Source organism: Tympanuchus pallidicinctus, unplaced genomic scaffold (assembly GCF_026119805.1).
Source record: "Tympanuchus pallidicinctus isolate F22 unplaced genomic scaffold, pur_lepc_1.0 scaffold18, whole genome shotgun sequence".
Classification (NCBI taxonomy): Eukaryota; Metazoa; Chordata; class Aves; order Galliformes; family Phasianidae; genus Tympanuchus; species Tympanuchus pallidicinctus.
Genome location: NW_026294699.1, coordinates 14,462,170 through 14,475,081, shown reverse-complemented (window position 1 = coordinate 14,475,081; position 12,912 = coordinate 14,462,170). Strand labels below are relative to the sequence as shown.

Genomic DNA, 12,912 nt, shown 5'->3' with positions numbered 1-12,912 from the left:
TTCACACTTAAATGTAATCCGTGTGGACGTGCTGTGTCACAGTAATCTCACTTTGTTTTAAAGCATTGTGCAAGTTGTACAGATAGCAGTACTTTTGTATGTAGTGAATTAGCAGCCTTTCTCTATGTATTTGATGTGTGCACGTAAGTCACTTTGTAAGTGTGAAAGCAAAGCAGAATTTGTGCTTTATTTGCTAATCTTTCTTCGGTGATAACACAGTGAAAGAGGGGCTCGCAGTGAGTGTGTTGTGGACATGGAGCTTTCTGAATATGCCAAAATTACTGTACAGAAAATAACAGAATCTTTATAATGACTACATTTCTCTTGAATTGTACCACTTGTGTGTTATATTTTTGACTAATAAATCTCTTTAATTATTTCAGAGCATTTGGGTGTTCATTATGGTATCACGTTACTTGGTAGGAAATACTTCCATAGCTTGTTTTTCAGGGCTCTTTCTTAAAAAAAAAAAAAAAAAAAATCTTAAAAACACATCCATGAGAAAAATAACTTAAACCAGATTATCAAAAGGAATGCCCTCACAGTGTGATACAAGTGATGAATGTGATAACAATGCTTGCTACCATGAAATACTGATAAATTGGCCCAAAAGCAAAGGTGAGCAGGCAACAAGTGGGTTTGGACCTTGCTTTCACTTCTGCAAAAAAGTCCAGTTTTTCTGGAGTTCAGCTGATACATTTAAAGTAAATTCTGAATATAGTTACAACATTACACAACTATGTGACGTTATGGGAATGATTGAAAACTGTTTTGTAGGTTAACGTATCACATGCTGCAATTTCATCAGGGGTTTCTATTCAGCAAAAGGATTTTAATAACCTATTTGTAATGGTAACAGTCACATTGTTTCAGGTAAATAATTAATGAGAAGTCATTACTTACTGTTCAGTCTTAGTTGTTTCTGAATGTGTATGGGTTATTTACATTAATTCTTTGCATCTGTGTCAGTTGAAGCAGCAGTTACACTGTGAGCTGCAGACGCTGTCAGTTTATGAAAGTGAGCAAATGCAGTCAGTTCGTGCAAAATGCAAACCACCCACGTGGCTGCAGGAATTAAAAATCTTCCACTATGAAACAAGCTTCAGAGAATCACTCCACATCTGTAGATGGCTTCAGCCATCTTTCTCTGCTTTTGTGAATAATGCAGTGTAACTGCTGATTTCTCCTGCACTCGGATCAGCGCGGTGCGGCAAGCTGAGCTGTTCTGGCTGCGGCAGATCTGAGTTGAGTGGTTAATGACTCCCTCCTTCCTCTGCCAGATGTTCCACCCTTTCTCAGTTTCACCAGCTTAACCATTTGACTGCTTTCTTACCAGGTCCTGTAAAGCAGGCCTAGTTTTAAGAAGTCATTTGCACAACTGGAAAAACAGGAAGGTGGACTCTGGGAGGTATTGAAATGTTGATGGTAACAACCTACAGCAGTCAGCAGCGCATCTTTCTCTGCACAGAGAAAGTTCTGAGCAGAAGCAAATGCAGGCAACACACAACTAGAAATCTGAAAACGGGGATGGATAAAGCACCGTACAATACATACATTCTTTTTTTTTTTTTTAAAACTAAAGCAGACTGATGAACATTTCTAAATTTACTGTTTCTTAAATATTTTGGGCAGTAGTGGGGCCAGAATGTAGTCCAAAAGAAGTTCTGTAGCAGTAAGAGACTCAACACCTGGATGTTATGGCAGACTGGGAACATCTCTTTGAGGCAACAGTCAAGGGAAGAAAAAATACAATAGGAAAAGTACACAGAGAACATTTGATGGGTGAAGTGAAAGTTGGGATAGATGCAGTAGGAGAAGTGATTTACTGATATGTGGCAGATGGAAAAAACTAGTGAATGTGGGAAGAGGAATTGAGAAGGGAGTATTGAAGCGATCCACAGAAGCAAAGAACTGTGATCTGTTGCCAGAAAAGAAATAATGGAATTAAAATTTGAAGAAAAATCTGGGCTGTCGAAATAATATCTTGATGAATAATACTTAGTGGATATGTTGTTTTGATCAGATTATCGGTAATTTTCTAACAGGGTCTCTAAAAAAAACACAGTATAGTGTAGGGTCTGGGATTTTTTTTGGTGTGTTTTTGCAAAAATACCTTTTAATGGAATTCAAAAGTATGTCTTTGAGGAAGGAGAGGCATTAGATTTTTCAGCTTTTTTTTTTGCTGATTTTTCAATGGTGAAGCACTTGGTGTGTTTTGGTGTTGGTGAATTGCTTCAGCCAGTGTTTAGAAACACTGATGAAAGAACTTCAGTGACTGTTAGATGACAGAAATGTCTGAGCGATCGGAAGGAATACTAAAGTAATTACATTTTTCTTGTGCTGTTGAAGAACAAAATGTCTAATATATACAGATGAAATTTAAATTACTATGTGGGAGAGAAATTACAGCTTGAAATGTTTTCAGACTTAGGAGTTTGTAAGCTGTGTGTTACGCTAGTTCAGGTGTGTTTTTGAAACGCTCAAGAGCTTTTTTTGCATTATGCAGAAGGATATTAGAAAATGATATTTAGAAATGTTTCAGCCTGTGCTGTGAGGGTTTTTCTGGCTGTCCCAGCAGTTCAGACAGGGTCACAGTAAACCAGAAGTAGGATGGTGGAAATCATCTGACCGACCAGTGACTGTCAGTCAGCACAGCTGCCGATGGTGGTTCTAACACAAGCGACCTGTGTCCGGTGACTGCTGTCAGACCTACCTGGTCAATAGCTGGAGTTTGAATTACTTTAACATTTGAAGTAATGTTCCAGCTGTGTTAAGCAGCTCTTACTAAGGGTTATCCCTTTAGTTTCTTAAGAATAAGGCAGTGTTGCACTTCCTATGTTAAAATCCATTAGCAGTATATTCCTTGTAATTTAGAAATACTGTCTTCTTTACTCTGAAGAGCAGTTTACAGACTATCATTTACTCACATCATATGAGTTACATTAATTCCTGAGGTTGTTACTTTCACTGTAAGTTTATAAATATTTTCCATAAGATCTCTGAAAATGATCAGTCTTCACTGCATGAATGAAATAATTTGTTGCAGTCAGGCTTTCTCCATTTTCGGACTGCACCTAGGTGCAGTCTTTGAATACGAGAGGCGTTTTTCTCTGTATTTATTGACTTTCTGTTGAGCAGGTCTTCAGTTTTTAAGTATTTCTGAAGGCCGTTACATTTCTTCCTGTATCAGCTTATTCTTGGATGCTGCCAGTTGTGAATAAGGGGAGGACTCTTCTGTTTCATTTAATATGGAGGGACATGAGAATGGTGATCGTTTTACAAGGAGAAGGTTTAGTGACATTTTTCATTTGAAATTGCAGTTAGAGATAATACTAAAAAATAGTCTTACAAATGCTAAAGCTGTTAAGTTTAGCAATCGATGCCGAACTCTACAGCAAACAGTTCTATAGTTGGTCTCTCCTATTTACTTTTTGTCAAGCAGATTTGTAGAGAATGAAATATTGAAACATACAATAGTTTAACAGATAAGACTTCTTTGAAAGTGGCTTCAGGCAACATAAACTTTCCTGACCTAAAGTTTCTGCACTATTGGACTTCAGCTAATTTCAGTATGGAAAATGGAATTCCAGTTCATGTTAGTCTTGGAATTCATGAGAAATTGTGAGGGCATGGACTGTGGATTACAGCACTGAACTGTTCAGAACGTCGGAGTCTTCAGGCACCCTACTAATAACATACTTCTGGTTATTTCAGAGTATGGATGTTGATCTGGGGGTTAAGTTGGATCTACTTATTATCTTTGTTGTGTACTCATAAAAAAGCAATAAGTGAAATCCCTTCCTGAGGTCTTGCTTTGTTAGCTGGGGTGCTGGTGAGCATCTTAGAAACGTTCTTGATCTGACAAGTAAAAAGATTTTCTTTGCAAAGAGTATTGTTTTATTTTTGAAGCCAAAATGTTCTGTTTGCAGTATATATCTTCACGCTTAATTTCCAGTGTTCAGGAAGTTGGGGATATGTGAGAGCTTTTTGTTCTGCTGTTTATTTTATATCTTAAGCTTAAACATTTGGATGTAAGCATTCTCTTATTGTGCATTGTTACTGTATCTGTGAAAAAAAGTGTAACAGTTCTTGGGAAGATGCTTTGGGGTGTAAATCTCTTATGGATGGTATCATTGCATTCACATTCTGACCTTTTGTCACTACTGTATAAAAAGGCAGGTCACTGCATACTGCATGGGGTGTGAGCAGTACAACTACCATTCAGACACTCGCTGTTTGGCTCACTGTTACTGTTAGCTTCTGGGTCAGGTGACATAATTTGCTCTTTGACTCTGCTGTATCAGATGCAACTTGGAGAAGAAGTGAGTGAAGACTGAGGTGGAAAGAGATTCTCTTTCTGAAGCCATGAACCTAAATGATGAAACCTGGGTGCTCTTTTCCTTTAAGTGGCTTTTTAAAGTTTGCAGTGGACTTGGTAAAGCCCTCGTTAATACTTCTAAGCCAATCAAAGTCATATTTGTCCAGTTCCAATAGCAGCTTTGGCTTAACTGGAGTAAGTAGTGTGAGAACTATATTGACTGTAGAATTCATTTTGACTCTAGGATAATGACGAGCACAGCAGAGAATAATTCAGTGAAAGTGCCGAAATTTTGTGCCACTGCCTCTTTCAGTTGAGAAAGATTGGCATTCATATCCACACAGCCTGCATGCGATGAATCCAGGTACGTGGTGTGCGGAGCTGTGGGTAACCAGAGCAACAGGGAAGTCTTCCAAATCGTCCAGCTGTAGATCGTCAGGCGGTTTGGTCTCATTAAGACGGCGGCACTATAAACATCATCTTAAAACTTCCACCACCTGCTTCAGTGATCTTTGTGGTACTTCTGTTGTTACATCGGGCACCGTAAACAGAATTGTTATAAAATAGATGAAACGTTGAACGTTGAAAAATGTTAATCTAGGTCTCTATTTTATTTCTAGTTAAAAGAAACAACATAGAGAAGATAAAACATTTCTGTGAACTTTGCAAAGCAAAACCAGTCATTTGGGACACGTATATCTTCTGCCATGCTTTTTGCTGGGATTATAGAGTGTTCAATGAGAGAACAGAAAGGAGAATTTTAGATGTTGGCATAAATCATATGAAGAAAGTATGATTAATAGCTGCTGCTTAGGATTTTTAGAGCAGTGAATTTTTAATTTATGCATTATCACTTCCTGAATTTTTCTTTTGTTCCACTAATGGGTTAAACTGTACAAGTTCTAGTTTCAGAAATTAAGAACAAGTTGCCTGTTGCTGTGGGAGCTAATTGAGCGCACTGTTTGCGTTGTTCATATCTGAACGTAGCTGTGCTGGCACAAGTTAGCAGGCAATAAAACCCTGTGAAAAAGAATTTCTAAGCTGTCTTGAGGTTATGAACAGGGACTACTTCACCAGGTACCATCTGCCTGTGTGTGCTGAGCTGCAGTTCAGACATACTCATCCTGATATTTGCAAGGTACCTTAAATTGAAGTTGCTAGTAAGCCTTAATTGTGCTACATTATTTTGAATTCATACCTAATTAGTATTTAATTTATTACTGAACATGAATAGTAATTGAATTTTGTCCTGTAATAGCTAACTGTATTTTTTAGAAGGTTGCATCTTTGACACTCCACATACAATGTTTTGTTAACCCTGTTAATGGTGTCTAGAAATAAAGAGAAGCAAAGTGTTTCTTTTTCAAGACATTTCATTTTACAGAAATCATTCTGTAACGTTCAGTTATGCTCATGAAGGAAGGTAGAAAGTAGCATGTTTTACAGGAAACAGTCCTGCAGTTCCTTCCTCTTTGACCTGAATCCTAATGCTTTCCTTGCTTTGTTCTGTTCAAGGGCTTGGTTTACAGTCACTGAAATAAACAGAATAGCACCTGCAGCTTAGTCATGAATGTGAACATCTTGAAGTAGCAAAGGAAACAAATGAGATCATGGAGAAGTTGTGCCTTTTCTGAAATGCCTTGGGTGTTCCACCAATACTCATTTTTAAAACTGAGCAACATTGCGGCTATTGAAGAAGCCTGAACGTGTTAAAGATCATGGACGAAGTTATTGGTAAAATTTAATTTCTGAACTGTCGGAGCTCCTATTAAAAAGTTTCTAAGATACGACGGCACTAAAATATCTAGCAGTTCTATGATGTGTTAGTATTATTAACTGTTTAACCTTGACTCTGGACTTAAGCTATCAAGTGCCTTAATAATACCAAAATGAACATTTATGCTTTGATTTGTTTAGGCGGTCAACTTCAACACCATTTATGTTTCCCTACCATAGGAAATCATGGACACAAGTGGCTCTAAAGCATTGCATGCTGCTACTTCAGCACATTATCCCAGATAAAAATCATTAATGCTCACTGATCAAACTGAAGTGATGTTTGAAAGTGTACCTGACCTCTGAAAGCTTATTACTGTTCCAGAGATCATTGCCCCCACTGCAGGTTTTTGAGGCATTGACAGGGAGATCCAAGAGCTTCGTGCACAGGACTTGCATAGGCTGGATGTGGTGCTTGAGCTATATTAAGAGCATCTTCTGTAGTGTTTTCTGACACATTACATAATAAATAAATAAACAAATAAAATCTGCAATTCTAGTATTCTTTCCATTGATGATTCTGGTGTTTTACAAACTGATAGTTATATCATTCAAATTTCCTGAGTTTTACAAGTTGAGAAACTGAAACCTATGTGATTTGCCACCATGATACTGTAATAAATTATGTAGTGTAGCATCCCTGATGTCTAATCTGGTGTGACAAGAATTTCATATGACAGTATAGTGAAACTATGGTAAGATCAGCCATTTGACTTGGCCTGTGTGAACACAGGCGATTCTGGAGGTTTTTGTCCAGCAGATTTTGTACGTATCAAACTGGTTAACTGCCTAAGTATGCTACCAATTTCACTGGTTATGCTGAGTAGAATACCAGCTCTGTGTCCCAAGTGGCAGAGAGGTATGCATTTTCCCCTTTCTGAGGTTTTCCTAAGGAAATATCTCTTAGAGATAAAAATGATTTTTAAAAAAAGAAGCATTTGTCTTCAGCAGTTAAGAAAGATAGCAACCACCTACAATCTGTGAGGACACTTACATAAGAGTCATTTACTGCACATTAGTTCTTTCCCAGTACTGGCATACTGCTTCTGAGTAGTTGTCAGACAAATATGAACTGATGCCTTGCTTGCAGCGTTGGTTCATGTTTTGATAATCTACTCTGAAGGTTAAGTAGGAAAATAATTTTGTTCTGTGATTCATTTTATTACTCTTACCTGTTTTGCCTGATTGCGTGTAAAAAAAACCCTCCAAACTTGAAATCCTTTTCAGCAGTTGCAGAGGAGTGGTTTTATTTTAATTACTCCAAATAAAATGGTATTGTATTTAAAAAAACTTTGTAAGTAGGAAGGTTCTTCATACATAAGGGAATGCCAGTTCATACATCTTCCTAACCTTCAGGTGTGTCTGTTTGAAGGAGTGCCAACCTCTGAAGAAATAACCGTTGTTTGTCAAATTAGCTCTGTATAAAATTATGCTTTCTCAGATGACACAGAATTATGTAGAATATTTTCACTTAGAGTAGTAAGATTTCCATTTAACAATATGGATGTTTTAGTGGAGTATTTTTACTGTACATATTTCTTCATATTTGTGTTTGAGTTACATGTCATTGATACGCTTCTGTACCTTGGGCTGCTTAAAATCAAGGGCCACATAGGTAACGGTCAGCAGCTGTAAATGCAGATGGCAAATATGAAGTAATTCTTTGTAATTCTTTAGGACTGAGTAGGTTTTAAAGGGATGAGAAAGGGGAAGCAAATGTGTTTTCTTTAACTGTAATTAAATAGTGCTACAATTGTACTATGGCACACAGAATTCTAAATCAGATCACAGTTTCTCACATTTACACATGATGACTGAATAAAGTATCCAGTGTACAGTGTTTGATTTCAAAGTAAGCGAATGTTTTCTCCTATTATTTGTATTTCAACTGCTGCTCACCAGTCAATTGTATTACAAGTGCTGGAATGTATTTTGGCTTTTGAAAACTGAAGGTAGATGAGAGATGTCCTGCATAACTGATCTGGTTTCACAGTGCAGTAAGTGTTGTTGGCCGTAACTTCCAGCTGATGCCAAACAAGTTGTATGCATCTCCTCTAGCAGCTAAAATGAGCGTGCTGGAAACCAGTGATGGTTTATCACCTCACAGGTAAATCAGTGTACAAAAGGCATTGGTTACATAGCTATCTCTTCCTAGTTCTTTTAAGTTTCATAATTACTTTGTCAGTCAGTAAGGAAAGCCCTACTGCCTAAGACTAACTGCCTAATTGTTAATTTCGTGAAGGTTGTGTTTAGATGTTTTTCTTTTTAGGAAGTTGAACAGCTGATTTTGCCTAAGGTTTTAGTGGAACAAGAATGAAGTGTTAGATGCATTGCTTGTATCTTATTGCAAGTCTGCAATTTGTCTTCTTTTTGCTGTAGTTCAATGTTCTGTTCACTGATTCAGCAGGCACAGATTTTGATGATGTAGGTCATGGATTTTTTTGTATTGATACATCAGACATCTAGGATTAGATGATCCTTTGGGAAAATGGCTGGATGCCTAGCAGCCAATAGGTAAAATGTCTTCCAGCATCCTTTCAGCAGATGATTGAAAGAGGATCTTCTGCATGCAGTAGCTGTGTGTAACAGCCTTACCCAGTTCCGTCAGCCTTCACAGACAGCTTCTTGAGGAAATAGCAGGAATAACTTTCTGGCATCCACTGTGGTGCTTCAGTGTACACTTACCTTGAATGCCGCAGCCTGGTCCCAGTTTTCTTCACAGAGTCCCACTGCTGTGAAGCTCTATGAACAAATAAGTGGATGTCACTGTAAATTCATTTATTTATTTATGAACACATTTATTTTTAGTGGTTAAAATGCCGTACAATTCTTGCAAAGGTTTCTCAAAAAAAAAAATTAAGACAAATAATTTGTTTTGCTGGGAATTGGAAACTTTCAGATTAGGGTTAGAGCTCTGAACTTTGTTTTAGAGGCTTCCTGATAACCTAGCCAATTTGGAGACTGTGTGAAAGCATCGTAACAACTGGGATTTCAGATCTATGGAGAGCAGTACTGCCCTGCGTTACAGCAGAGCAGCAGGACAGAACAGTCACAGGTAGCAGCATGGGACGTTGTTTTTGAAGAGAGGGGATGCCAGGTTTCTGTTGACTTTCAGAACTTAGTGAGACGAGTTGCTAAGCAGCAGGTAGCTGCTCTGAAATGGCAGCTGGGCTGGATGACCTCCACGAGGTCCCTCTGAGTTCAGTTTAGTCAGATTCAAGCTGTTTTTTTGTGTGAGAAATCGTTCTGGTTTGAGTTGCTATGCAGTGCTATGAGTGATGTCATGTAATGTGATTTATAATCGGTACTTGCCTTTCTCTTGGTTGAAGCTGGACAGCTGAGCCACATTTACACACAGTTCTGAAACCGAGATGAACAAATAGACAATGAATTGATTTGCCTCAGTGTTTTAGGACTGGTAAAATTTGAATTGATCTAAATTAAAGCAAGGTATTTTGTTATCTCCTGTGGAAAACAGTTTAGTCAAAAGCTAACATGCAGCTTAATAAATGTGAAACCTTTCATACATGAGCGTGTTTCTGTTAATTTTTATATGGAGTTAAGTTAGTGAGCACAGCTGATGTGGTTGTGGATCTCTTTGAAAAGTGATTCCAAGGTGTAACTCACAGCCAGTAAACTGGGGATAAAATGCTGTGATTACAAGCAGATAAGCAACTAAATTTTCACTTAAATTCTGCTCTGAAAAGAATTGCATGGTTAGTAATGAACTTAATTTGTGTGGGTGAGTGGGAGTTTGAGCAGAGCGTAATGTCAGTAAAACAAATGAGAGCTACGTAAATTGTGCTTCTAGAAGCTAAGAACAAAGAAAAAAATTGTGTAACACTGAGTTAATGTGTCTTAATTTAATGTGAAAGCACCAATTGGTAACTATGGAAAATAACAAAAAATATGCACTTAACCATCATAATTGTTCTACTGAAATATCAATCAAGCAGCGCTGGCTTACGTTTCTTACTTTTAAATTGGTGCTTTCAACAACATGATTCTTCTATCCCTTTCTATATTGTAGGCCATTCTTTGATGGTCACTGAACATTTTTGTCATCTTCAATTTTTTGTAAATGTCAGGTCACACATGAGATGCTCTGGCTGTGGTCACTGAACCACATGTTGTGTGCTGATGGTCACTAAATACACACTGCAGCATGGAAGCATTTATATTCAGCATACCAAAAGTCTGAACTTTAAATATGGGCAACAGCAGTGTTTCCTAAGAAAAAATGATTAAAAATAAAGAAACAATTTAACAATGGGACATTATATTGTTTTATGGTTCTCCATGAATTGTTATTTCATATTGATCATGTTTCCAGGAATCTGAGGGTGAACTGTATTGAAGTCCGTAGTGATTTTATTCAGGTTTCAGTGATAGAAGCTCTGTGAGCTTTGAAGAGCTTGTACCATGTTTCTGTATTCCTCACTGCAAACTAAGTACCATGTGAATGATAGACAGTAAAGAATGAATGGGGATGTTTGCTCCATTCTAGAGAGGACTTTCCAATGAGTGGCTAGTGTGAAACAGAATTAATTTGAAAAATTTCATGGCAACAAACTTTCCGTGTTAGAGATTAACTAATCCTGTGTGGTTCTGTGGCAGTATCAAGTCCTGGATCAATACCAAAGTTGATGATTAATGCTGAGAAAAGTTCTGCAGTGCTTCAAAAAAATTAAACGCTCTTTGTATGTTGCCATACATTCATTCAGTATTTCCTAATAGAAGCTTCTGGAAAATAAAAATGAACATTTGACTGGTGACCCTGTGTCACGGGAGCTTGGGGACATCCATGTTAAGAACTAACAACGTAATTTTTCTGTCAGAGCCAGCAGAGAAACTCTGAACTGTTAAGTTGCTTGTAAATACATTGCTTTAGTGTATTTTTCTTAAAGCTGTGCTGGTTGTGGAAAAGCATTAGATGATGTAAGTATAATTTTAAAGCTGAATCCTCTGTGTCGAGGAACCGACCAAAGCTGGCAGTGATACGTCTACATGAAAGTTTTCTTTCTTTATTAGTTTTATCAGCTTTTGTGTGATTAAAAGATCGCTTGCTTTCCCTCTCTCCAAGGTTTAACACAATGGATCACGTGGGGACAGCGGATGCTGAGGACGACCCTGGATCCCTGCCACGTCTCGCCCCCAGCCCGCACAGCGAAGCAGTGGCACACGAGTTTAAGGAGCTGTCCCTGCAGCCCAGCCAGTGCTTGCCTCCTCTCAACGAGCGCAAGAATGGTGAGTGCAACACGAGCTGTTCTCCCTTTGCTCTGTTGTTTTCCCTGGGAATAATGATCTTTGTTTGCTCTCTTCAAATAACATTGACTGTTCTCACTTGCCTTTCCCAAACCACGTTCTGTGGAATTAAAGTGCCCATAGAGTTTGCTTGTTATGGAATGTGTCTGGAACAGTTTCACCCATCGTGGCAGATGAGAGCCTGACCTTAAAACTCCAACTGGAATACTTTGCTGAGGCACATAAAATGGAGGCAGTATACTTACAAATAATTTGTAAGCAATAGATAATGTACAAGAGAAGTATTAATTACCTGTTCTTGAGAGGAGTTTTATTATTATCAGACTAGAAAAAGGAATAATTCAGAACAGATTTTTCTGCAAAAATAATACTGAGTTGAAGTTTCACATAGTATCCTAGAAAGTTTAATTCACCACATAGTTTGTGGAAGAACAATGAAAGAAAATAAGATTTACATTTCAGAAGCCTTTCCAGTGTCTCTCCGTTGTTGATGTTGGCATGGCAACTGAGAAAAAACGTGCTTCCACTGGTACAATAAGCATTGGGAAAAAATCTGAATCCAAATGTAGACTGCAAATCCAAATGTAAGACTGAATCCAAATGTAGGCTCATCTTTATTGGAAAGAAGGCAGGAACCTTTTGTTTGTGGCGTTTGTTTTCCCAGGCCAGTATCTTAAAATAATAAAGATTTGATTTTTTTAATATTAACTGTCAGTATTGGGAACATTGAAAGTATGTAAATGCAGTATTTGATTTTGAAGGGTTTCTTTAATGAGCATTGATAGCAGTAAGCTATTAATGAATTCAGTTGCAACGGTGTAAGCATTATTACAGAAGAAGGCAGCGATCTGAATATCTCTGCTTTAAAGCAGAAAATATGATGTCCTCTTGCTAGGCTGTGTGTATCTCATGTAGCTGGGGATGTGTCCATGTCACAGCACTCTGTTTCACAAGCACAGCAAGGCTCTGTAATTTCACACAGGAGGCACCAAGCCTCCCATGGTGCTTTGCTTGCATCCCTCAGAACCATACTGAATTCCAAGCCAGAAAAACAAAATGATGGGAAAACGTGGCAGGGGAGAGACATAGGCTTAGCTTTTTTTCCTTCATATGGAATGAATACCACTTTAAACACTTGGGCTTGTGTTCTACAATTGCTTCCTTATTTTTGTCCATTTATGTAGGTCCTGATATAGAAAATACTGTGTTTTCTGGTATATTAATAAACTATTTTAAACTAAGGGAACTGCAACTTATTTATTAGTACTTTGTCTCTATATCCTTAAGAATTTTGTAATGTAGAAAAAAGATATTAACTTTTTGTCATGTAATATTTGATATTAAATGGATAATCTGTATGATTCAGGGATGTACTTTGAATCTGAAGTCAAACTTCACACATCTGAAGGCTGCTACCAACTTCATGTTCATGAAATTAAACAGCAAAAATCCCTTCCGAGATGGCCAACTTCTGAAGTTCTTTTTATAAGTAATCTTGCTGAGTATGTAAAGCGTGCTCATGTAATGTCATTGTTCCATCATTGTTCTGCTTT

The 12,912-nt window shown here is 37.7% G+C and overlaps 1 protein-coding gene across 9 annotated transcripts in view; it reads left to right on the top strand.

Moving 5' to 3' along the window:
- MRTFB (myocardin related transcription factor B) overlaps positions 1–12,912 on the top strand; it is a 309,172-nt gene that overhangs the window by 242,009 nt on the left and 54,251 nt on the right. For all 9 annotated transcript variants that reach the window (XM_052679453.1, XM_052679447.1, XM_052679449.1 and 6 more), the window contains exon 3: positions 11,176–11,341. In XM_052679453.1, coding sequence (XP_052535413.1) covers positions 11,188–11,341 — 154 coding nt within the window. In that variant the 5' untranslated portion in view covers positions 11,176–11,187. The remainder of the gene's footprint in view (positions 1–11,175; positions 11,342–12,912) is intronic.